The 11,079-nt window shown below is 40.9% G+C and overlaps 1 protein-coding gene across 1 annotated transcript in view; it reads right to left on the bottom strand.

Moving 5' to 3' along the window:
• LOC138011377 (F-box and leucine-rich repeat protein 13-like) overlaps positions 1-11,051 on the bottom strand; it is a 20,058-nt gene extending 9,007 nt beyond the window's left edge. The window contains exons 1-12 of the mRNA XM_068858348.1: positions 10,932-11,051; positions 9,820-9,929; positions 9,485-9,581; positions 8,533-8,600; positions 7,923-8,043; positions 6,549-6,582; positions 5,839-5,948; positions 4,933-5,040; positions 3,214-3,309; positions 2,732-2,757; positions 2,039-2,148; positions 458-510 (exon numbers count right to left, since the gene is read on the bottom strand). Of these exons, the coding sequence (XP_068714449.1) occupies positions 458-510; positions 2,039-2,148; positions 2,732-2,757; positions 3,214-3,309; positions 4,933-5,040; positions 5,839-5,948; positions 6,549-6,582; positions 7,923-8,043; positions 8,533-8,600; positions 9,485-9,581; positions 9,820-9,929; positions 10,932-11,006 (1,008 nt within the window). The 5' untranslated portion in view covers positions 11,007-11,051. The remainder of the gene's footprint in view (positions 1-457; positions 511-2,038; positions 2,149-2,731; positions 2,758-3,213; positions 3,310-4,932; positions 5,041-5,838; positions 5,949-6,548; positions 6,583-7,922; positions 8,044-8,532; positions 8,601-9,484; positions 9,582-9,819; positions 9,930-10,931) is intronic.
• Between the last annotated feature and the right edge of the window lie 28 nt (positions 11,052-11,079).

The raw sequence follows: 11,079 nt of genomic DNA, 5'->3' as shown, positions 1-11,079 counted from the left end.
CCTTAGTGGGAGTAAATGAAGGGGTAGTTTCTAAAGAAACTGTGGTGCTGCGTCGGTGGGGAAGTAGTATACAAAAATTTGGTTTATCAACGGAGTTGATAATGTAAATTGACCACCGTACAGAGATTCTAAAAGCTGACGTTTCGAGCGTTAGCCCTTCGTCAGAGCGAAGCGGACAAACTTGTAATTTCAAATGAACCGCCTCTCAAGGCTGGAATTACCCAGGATTCACTATTAACAGTAATTGTTACCATTAACGAAAAGGACTATTGGATTTTCTTCGATCTGGTAACCTCTTTCTGGTTGACGATATAAATTCGTTCATTTCTGTCTTAAACGACCATACAAGACTCAATCTTTGAATACCGATGAGTACAAATACTGGTTGTGTTCTTTAGGAACGCTGCTGTTCCTTCCTGCGAGCTTGCCGCTGAAGTTCAAACAAATGAGTACTTACAGTGACTCCAGCACATTCCGACAAATTCAAGTCTTGCAGATTTCTACATTGTGCTAAACGAAAAAAAGAAAAGAAGCTTAGTTACAAGACAGCATCTCTCGAAAGCACTTCGCGTAATCACAAATTAGAAGGAGAAGAAAAATACTTTATTTAACCACGTTTCACCTAGGAGACACACGCCTCGTTTAAACGTGAATGTGAAAATCGTAGGTTGCTTCTTAGAGGAGAGGGGAAAACCGGAGTGGCCGCAGAAATACCTCTCGCAGCTGAGTAGAGAACCAACGAACTCAACGCACAAGCGACGCTAATTCTGGGAAACGAACCCGGGGCACATTGGTGGGAGGTGAGTGCTCTTATCACTGTGCCATCCCATTCTCGTCACCAGAGCCTCGGATCGACCCAACGCTCTGGGAAACTCTATGTTGGACAACACGCGCCGTAGGGTCCTTATAGCCAAACATTGACTATTTGAACCTTACGGCGCCTGCTCACTATTCGTGCTAACATGAGTGCACCAATTAGAGACGCTTTTGATTGTTCTTCACGAAAACCAATGAGAAGACACTTTGTTTCAGGGTTATCCAGAGCTCTTCTCTCCCTCAGTCAAGAGAAGAGCTATGGGGTCGAGATTGTGCGCCATCCCTTCTCCCCCCCCCCCCCCCCAGCCCCTTCCAATCCACACTTGCGCACTGCAAGAAAAGTCTCGCGCGAAAAGGATAGCGCGGTCACTGCGCCCTGTATTGTAGGACACTTTTCCAAAAAATAAAGAAATTTAGCATCGCGTTTACGGCAAACGGCACCCTGTGAGCAGAGCCTCTCTAAAAGGCACCAGAGGGCGAGCAAGAGAGGGTCGAGAGGGTCTGCAGAAATCGTTTCAAGTCTTTTAGGTCGCCTCGGCCTAAGTTTCTGGGCTAGTCACTCCGGTCAGACCGGTTTAGGCAGCGCCCGCATCATATCTTTGACAAGGCGATGTCAAAATCGAGTCTTCAGGACGAACTCAATATGGAGTCTAGGAGTGCAATCGAGACTTCGTCTGGGTTAGAAACTGTATCCAAGCAACGGATTACTCATACTCAATAAAGACTTAACACGATTTCAGAGTCCTTTCTTTCTCGTCGAGTTAAGAAAGGATCTGCTGGCAGGGTGGGAAAACGGCAAACGTCAGGCAGAAACTTACGTTCTTCCAAAAATCAAGCAACTTGTCAAAAAGAGCAAAACAAGTTAGAATAGGAGAATGTTCATTTTTTTATGATACGCATCAGCCCACGCGTTTCCCGCTTCATGAAATACGACGCTAGAATTTGTTTGTTTCAGCATTCAACATGCATCAAGGACGAAAACTTGCTTTTTTTGGTCGGTGACACGGGGAAATTCAAGATCTAACCAGTGCAGTCCGTTCATTTCTACTCTCCATTTGAAAGTGTTTTGAAAGATGAGCCACTCCCGCAATAGTATAATTAAGTAAACACAATTATATTGATTCAGAATTGAAGGTGCTTATGCCAGATCCACTAACATTCCAAAACTCCGATACATTAAGACTCTCACTGCAGAGCAGGAGATCGCTGTGAAGAATGTTACCTGCAAGTTTTAGTGAGTTACTTGACAAATTGTAACATCCTCTCAGATTAAGATGGCCCAAAAACGGACGACATTTGTGAATCAAACTGGACGCTACTTTATTTGTTGCACTGAAACAAAGAGGACGAAACAGACAAAAGTAAATAGTCTCTCATTTCATCATAGTTTTAATCAAACACTTAATGCGTGTTCCCACCAGAGCGGCAAACACGGACGCCTTCGTACAGGCTTTCAAACTAGAGAAACAGTTGAAGCAAGTTACCCAAGCAACGGGAGTGCGCACGCATAATTGCGCATGCTCACCTTGGTTTGCCTTTCCTTGCACTTGCGCAATCTTGTCACCAGACCCTCTAAACGAATTTCTGCGCATAATCCGACACGCACAAAAGAGAAGAGTTCTGCGGTCGAGGGTATCGTTTGCGTTTCCATCTTCAACATTTTGTTCTTTTCGGGCGGCTTTTGGCAGCTCTTATCAACCCCTTGATTTTAAAAACCTGCTGAAATCACATTATATTGGAGAGTCCAGCTCTTGGTACTGGAATTTAGGGGTAGACTACACTGGACGTAATTAGAGAATGGGTCACTGAACTGACAAACCACGGCACTCTTTGCAGTAGTGTGGTACATTTTGTGTTCGAGTCTTATTTACAGTAAACTGAAATGTATTTTTTGAGAGAAATCAAAATAACGCACCTGTGTTTTACCTTGGAAAAGTCAACCTGAGAAAAAACACATTCAGTCAAATTTATTGCTTATATTCGAAAAGCAAAATTGTTACCAACAAATGGCACTTGCTCTCTTTAAGAAATGATTATGGAAATCGCCAAAAATGATAGCAATTGACAGGGACAAATGGCGACGATTTCTCCCTCGATGTTTGGGAGCAAACAGGCTACCCAAGTGCTAATAAAGTGTGTTTGCTGGGTCCCACAATGATTTTTTTCTTATTCTCATTCATCTGAATCTCTCGGTGCGCATTGATGCAAGTCCTCCAGTGACACGCGTCTCGGCAATAAAAGGAACCAATCAAAACGCAAAGCAGACATGAAAGCGCGGGAAAACGGGTGCGAGCCAATCAAAGAACGTGGCGCGAGACATTTAAGCCAATCACCAAGCGAAACCGAGGACTTTGCGAAATATTGATATTCAATGGATACGCCCTCTCATGAGCTTACCTTACTCCAAAGTGTGTTTGCTTGAATTAGCACTTTCCAGTTTCGGCACACCCGAGCACAACGTCCTAAGTCACCTACATTTACGTAACTGAAAATCTGCCATAGAAGAGGAAAAATAAAGGGAATGTCAGTTAGTAACACTGGGCAAACACGGAAAACACAATCCATGTGCTTCTAAAAAGGAATCACAATATTGATCTTGCCATTTCTAGTTTGTATGCTTTTCCACTGAGATTCGGAGTAGGACTGTTTCAGTAGCCGTTCGTGAGCCCTTCGGTTGGCATTTTCGTTACAGTTTCCGTAGTCGTCGTCTTTGCTTAAACTCTCTGTTAAATGCCGTTTTGTTTGACCTTGCCGTCGTAGATGTTGAGGTCACAACAACGAGATAACATTGATGTCACTGCTGTTATTACTGTGAGACCAATGCAAGAGCCTTCAATTCGGGTTCCCGATAACATAATAATCCTTTGTCTTTAAGAGCGAGTTTCAATCAAGTGTCGTAAAACCAAAACCAAAGTAATTACTTTGGCCAATCAAAAAGGACGGAGACAATCCAGTAAACCAATCAAAACTCGAAGTAATTACACGTAGCCGACAAAAGGGGCGGGTTTTGATTTTACTTCTGATTGGTTGAAAGAGTGGCGCGAGAACTTTGAAACAAATCACTGAGTGAAGTAATGCAAAACCAAAGCAATAGACTTTATTGGAGTTGAGCCAGCCGGCACATTTTCTTTTGTTTAAAACTACATGCACAAGAGGCTTAAGCCATACCGAATGACCCCTTAGCCAACCCTTAGACTCGTTTATGCGGCAAAACCGCTGATAACTCCAATAAGGGCTATTCGCTAATTACTTTCGACGCTCAATTGAAAATCTCTCTATTAGGAAGCTTTCAATCACATAGTTGGTTTTCAGAAGGGTCCTAAACAGCACAGTTCCACGGCCCTGCAAGATGTAATCAGATGGGAGTATATTTTTTCTAAGGGAGGAAAATCGGAGTACCCAGAGAACAACCGTCGAGTCCGGTTGATATCTACTGAAACTCAGCCCACATGCAATCGTAGACGTGGGAGGCGCGGATGTTGACCACTACTCCAGCCTGAGTCCTTATTGCGTACAGCACGGGGTATTTCCCAGACGGTCACCCATCCAGATTTTTTTGATAGCGACCTTCAGATCGGAGTACGAAGACGAGGGCGAGTTCTCAGTTCTGAGCACGCACATTTCGAAAAATTTCGTTCTTTGAACGTAATGCGCGTGCCCATTACAGAAAACTCGTATTCACAGTCGTTCTCGTTCTCCAATCTGAAGGTCGCTCATAGATTTAACATGGCGTCGACGGCAAACGGCCAACGCGAGGCTGAAATTTGCGTTTTGTCAAAAATCAAAGAAACTTGTGTCATTTTAGCTCACTTCTTGCCTGTCGTTTGCTACAGGTATCGTGTCTCCAAATAGAAAGACAAGTTAGAATACAACAATTTTCATGCTATTACTTCAAGCAGCAACCTGCGGTTTTGATGTAAACGCAACTCTAAATCTCTCTAATTGCCCCGTCCAAGACTAAACTTATGTGAAAAAAAAACAGGAACCCGTGTTCTCCTTTTGGACAAGCCGTGCACCAAAACAAACGGTTCTTTTGTTCCAGTAGTTTGTACGTTTGACCAACAACAGTAATGTTGTAAAGAGATATCTTCCATATTATTCTCAACAAGGACACACCCTTAATGCAACATTTCTTGGAAGGGAAGAAATTTCATCTTTTCCATCTGTTCTCACGCGGATGAATCCTTCGAAGCCAGAGTCAATAATTTCTCCTCTTTCGATCCTCTGTCGAAAAAGAAACACAACAACATTAACCCTGAAGTTAATAGCTTGCAATTAAGATCTGATAAGTATCTCAAGAGTTGCTTGGATCTGAAAGCTAAGACGGAGAAAACCTCAACTCTAAAAAAGCGAACGCAAATAATGTTTACAATCAAATTATTTGTTTGAAACGTTTTCGAAAAGAAAGTTTATATCCAAAAAAATACCGAATTTCAGAATCGCTCATTTTGCCTCATATCTCAGGCACCCCCATCTTGAGAAATCGTGAAGTGTTACGGTTTCCCAATTGTTATCATACAAAAGCTCTTTTGCCAGAACTATAGAGCAAACGTAACACGCCACAATTGGTCAAGAAGCCTTGGTGGCGCCGGGAAAATTTGAAACAAAAATGAGCGACTCTGAAATTAATTTATTTCGGGTGCGAACACTTTTCACACGAATTTGATTGGAAATTTCCTCTGTTTTAAGTTATTTTAAAGTATTCTATCAGTAGCTTTAGACTTCTGGCTTTAAAAAATGACAAATGGGATGAAAACGTGAAACAAAGCGGTCCATATCTCTTCACCTTGTTTGGGTCATGCCGCTTATTAGTCCTTATCCGAGACAGGAGACTTTAAACACTTGCAGGTGACATTTTTCAATAACAGTACTATCTCTTAGTGTACATTAAAGATCCCGACGTGTCAGTCCATCCAAGATTTCAACCCGCCCGGCATCGCCCACAGAGGAGTGGCATACCATCCAGTTTGGATTATGCGACCTCATCTGTCATCGCTGCCTCACCAAGCCCGATTTTCTTACCTCAAAATATTCTTTAGTTTTTCTTGCATCAACGGTGACACTGTGCCATGCATGAAACACAACTCGCAACAAAGAGATGGCCAAGACTCTGTGGATTCTGGCTGAAATCACTAAAATGAAGTAAAAAACACTACTGTCTAAGTTATTCTTTGAGACTGAATATATTTGACTATTGTGATTGGTTTATTTTCCTGCTTATGTTTTCATTTGATTGTCAGTTGACTGTCACAGTCAGTGACTCGGGGATACTCGGAAAAGTCTGAGTGCTCCCGAACAGGAGTCGAACCTACGACCTTCCGATGACTAGTTCGGATGCTCTACAACAAGAGCTCCCATGTTCGGCTGTCGGTAACCTGTCGGCCAACTGTTGGCCCACAAGATACCGACACATTACCGACAGCCGGCCGACAGTGTTAATGAAGCCAAAAATTAACCCAAAGCACTAAAAGTTAACAAGAGCAAATAGACATCCATCTCCAGACTGTACCTATTTCCTAAATTGCATTTCATCGCCCCATAATGCATTACAAAACCAACTACCGACGGTCGGCCGACACTTCAGTCTGCAACATTACAAAAATTGTTGGCCGACAGTAGGCCGACTGTTGGCCAACAAAAGGCCGACTGTTGGCCAACAGACGACAGACGGCCGACAGTATCTTTTGGGAACTGTTCTTCACTTTTACCAAAGTAGCTACTGAGGAACTCACCATTTGACCTCTCCTTTCTCTCTTCTACCCATTCCTAGAGGAAATTACATCAGTTGAGTTAAGAATAAAACAATGACAACAGTGGCCTCGTGATTGCTATGGCGTTCATGCAAGATATCTATGACACTGTTCCAGTTTGGCCTTTGATTCTAAAATATATGACATTTCTAATATTTGAACAGTAAAAGGGACATGAGATGATTGGCAGAAAGATCATTTCAGTAGGATAAGCAACTTCAAAAACTCATTTATAATTCACAAGCCTAAGAATTTATCAGAACATTGATAAAATGCACATGCATGGGTAATTGTGAAGAAGAGCTCCCCAAAAAACCTGTCGGCCGACTGTCAGCCGACTCTTGGCCCTCTGTTGGCCGACTGTCGGCCGACTGTCGGCCGTTTTTTGGGGAGCTCTTGTTCACAATTACCCATGCATGAGCTTTAAACTCGATAAAATACTCCTCATTAGAATTATTTATATAAAGAATAGTGATGAGGTTCAGCTTGTTTTTCGTGTATGCTAATATCTTCTCCTCACACTTTGAACCTTCGTTTGGACTTCTGAAGGACACACTTTTTGCGAAAAGTTTTTGAAACCATTCAAAACACTCGCAGCATGTGTTTTATTGGTTTTAAACCCGATAAAACACTGCTGCTCGTTTTTTAAACAGCAGAATGGACCTGAAATGATAGCAAAAAAGATCATTGAATAAATAGATATGCAACTTGGAATTTGAACCCATGGCAATGTGATTGCACTGCAATGCTTTTAATACCAACTGAGCTATCAAACCATATGGGAGTTGGTTGATTGCGAATTGACCCATTGACTACTAAGGAGTGGGACTTAATAGATTTTACTCTGTCTAACACGAGACGATTTTACCTGGGGGGGGGGGGGGGAGATACTCCCTTATATGGGCTACATAGGTATGTGCGGCCCCAAAGGGTATGGTTTTTAGCTGTTTCGGTCTGAAATAGGGTATTAATTTTGACCATTTTGGTCTGCTGTGTAATAATAATCACTTTATTTAAGTTTCAAGGTTATTTAGCCAAGCATGAGTGCTCTACTAATTGGGGAGACTACAAATTAACTGAAATCAGAACAAATCAAATCAAATGTTGGTATTTGAGGAAAGGGGAAAACCCGAGTGCCAGGGAAAAAACCTCTCAGAGCAGAGTAGAGAAGCAACAAAATCAACCCACATATGGCATCAAATCCGGGAATCGAACCCGGGCCACATTGGTGGAAAGCAAGTGCTCTCACCACTGTGCCAGCCCCACTATTGACTTCATCCATCTTTTCTCTAGATGGACGATTAATTATCTTAAAAATGAAAAATATTAAGCAACACCCAGTATCTACAAGGATACAATCCACCATTGAAGATGTATCTTCTGTAGTCTGCGCTTGTGCCACAGACGAGCATTTTCCATCTTCTTAGCCAGCAGCATTTTCTTTCTTTTCACATGCTTGTGATAACGCATCCAGGCACTTCACAAACAAGAAAATGAGAAAGGAAAAGTCGTGTTAGAGAAGTCATTTTAAGCATGCACCAATGACCTAGAGGTTGGGATACTAGACTTGAGATTGGGAAGTTGCATCTTATGTAACAGTAAGTCCGGCACTCTGTATTATTTGGTTCCTTGGTTCAGACCTTTAACTGCACTTGCAGAGACCCTTGTACATTGTAAATCAGGTCTAACAGTTTGCTCTTACAAGTTAGGATTTTTTGAAAATTATTTAAATTTTTGACAAGACTTTGGGCCAGTACCACCATGCTACCACTAGCATGAGAACCATTTCCTCCTTTTTAGAGACTTGGGCATTGACCAACCCCTCCTTTTCCCAGTTTCCTGTTCAATGTGCTTTAGTTACGTAACTTTTCACCTCCTTCCATAACCATTCTTCTTATTTCCTCAGTAGAAGGCTGTAGGTCCCAAGTTCACACACCATAAACAAAACACTTAACAAAATCTGTACCTGAAACAAGATGTCTTTAGCTTTCCATTGTATAGGTTATAAGCTGTTTGGTACATTTCAGGGGTTGGCTGAAAACAACACGAGAAAAGCAGCACACCATAAGATGAGCAAGATTACAAGCAATGGGTCTATAATTTGGAACAAAACCTGTGGAGACAAGATGCTGATTTATCCTCTATTCCGCATTTTAAGTCCATTTTGTAACAGGTGGGCATTGGCCACCCCTTCTACCCCCCACCAATTTTGGGTTTCTTTCAACATACAAGCTAGCTTTGAGAACTTTTTACGTTTTCTTAGCTCGCAGCAAAAATGACAGGAACAGTGTGACATGTTGACCACTAATTTTGTCGAAAGAAGCGCAGTACATGGCAATGATTGTGTCTAACTAAGCCAGAAAAGAGGATTCACAGCTGTGATAGAATAAGTATCCTAACCAAAAGTTGAGAATACTCCTCAAATTTGGTTAGGGATACAATATTACTTTGCCACTTTACTTCTTACTACAAAATTAATGGTCAATATGACACATTGTTCAACCCCGTTCCCTTGGAACTTGGAACTTGGAACTTATACTCCCAAATAGCTGGGCTAACACTGGGACACTTTATAGACAATAAATGCTGTTGACTTTCTAGTCAGTAGAAGCAAGGCTCATATTAGCAACAGAGCAGTGAGTCCAACACATAGGATGGCCATTCAAGTAGGACTCATGGCTTTAATGCTCAGGTTGCTCACACTGAAACACAAAAATCTGACAGCCTGGCCCAGGTTGCTCGAAACAGGAAACCTATAGGTTTTGATTGACCTCTTAACCAACAGTTAGCACTGACCAGGCTTCAAGCAACCTGCCCCTGCTTGCTGCTAGCTACAAATTTTTAAGCCTTAAGCCCCCATCAAATAAAACCAAGATCTATCTAAAAAAAAAAACCAAAAACATCAAAATGTGTTCTACCTGCGAATTTTCATCTTCATAAGACCACAGAAAGTCCAGTACTGAAGCCTTGACCACCCTGTGCTTTGGACGCAGTTTTTCATCAATAAAAGAGTCCCTGAGTTAAAAAAAATCAATATCAATTTTAAAAAAAATGAAATTTTAAAGAGTTGTTTGCTGACAAACTTAATACTTTAAAAACATCAATTATTGAAAGTGCTCTTAAAGGTGATCATTTGACAGCAAATAAAAGGACCACCACAAATGCAAGTCTAGTAACTGCAGGACTTGTAATCAAAGAAGACAGGCAAGTGAGTAAATCACCACTCCAATATATTATCAAAGTTCATACTTACCACCTTAAGTCATCTAAGACATCTTCGTGAGTAATAATGCATTTTAATTTATCAAGAATAAATGCCTGTGGATCATCTGGACAATTGATGGCTAATGCACTGACAATGGCCTAGGGAATAAAATACCATATAATGGTCAGCAAAAATGTTGCATGGTTTGGTACTCCGGGTTCTGAAATTGCTCCTGGATTCTTGGAGCAATCAGGCCTTGAATCCCACACTGATTTCTATCTGGAGATGATAAGGATAGGAAATCATGTGAATGCAAGTGTATTGTGTAATTTATGGACATGAGTTATGTTTTCAAAGTTTGCAAAATTAAATGAGTCATAGGCGAGTGCAAGTTGAGAACTTTAAGAAATGTCAAGAGTGAGTTCACAAAATTGACGAGCAAGTTTATGTGATTTTTTATTTATAACAATTATTATTATACTCCACAAAATTACTTTGTTAGCAATTTGCAACTTCCATATTATACTCTATAACCTATTTATGCATTTTGACTCTGACTGATCAGAAACACAATATTCTGTTGAGTGCATTTTTATTAGAAGACCAGTTACCCACATATAATAGAAACAAAAACATGAACATGAGTTATTTAAAAATCCCCGTTCCATTCACCATAGGGAGGATTCAAAGCAATTTCAAAAACAAAATAGGAGGTTTTTTTTTAAATGTTAAGCCATTGTTGCCATGTAGTGCATGAAGGCAATAGATCCCTAATAACCTCCTTTTGCTTATCCACCACCATTTTTACATCACACCATTGTTTTGTTATTTGTCATACGAAACTGGTTGAAAACTTTAAAATCAATAAATATTGACAGAATAAAATCACAAGGCTCTGAAATAGTGTCGTTGATATATACGTAAAAATAAAATGAAATAAAGTTTACCCCACTTGATACTTTTCTTACAGTTCTTTAGACTTAAGGCTTAAGTATTGATCGCCAAGATAGCCTGAAATATCGTTTGGACATCTCAATAAATTGGGTGTAAATTTCATTTCCGACTTCGAAATAGTCAAAAAGGCAATCAACTGAACTTTCCAGCACTCAATGATTTCTTTTAAGTCTAAGGAAATATTTTGTAAGATTTGTTTGTCTTGCCTCAAAGACATCTGGAAGACGGTGCACAAGTAGGTATCTTCTCAACCTTGGATCGCAGTTCTTCAGAGAAGTCATCTTGTAATCAAGTTTTCCAGTTCGCCATTTTGCAACAGCTACTCTCACCATAGCAACGAGGTCCCTCTTAACG

This window comes from Montipora foliosa, chromosome 7 (assembly GCF_036669935.1).
Source record: "Montipora foliosa isolate CH-2021 chromosome 7, ASM3666993v2, whole genome shotgun sequence".
Classification (NCBI taxonomy): Eukaryota; Metazoa; Cnidaria; class Anthozoa; order Scleractinia; family Acroporidae; genus Montipora; species Montipora foliosa.
Note: the sequence above shows the minus strand (reverse complement) of the source record. Positions and strands in the feature narration are given on the sequence as shown.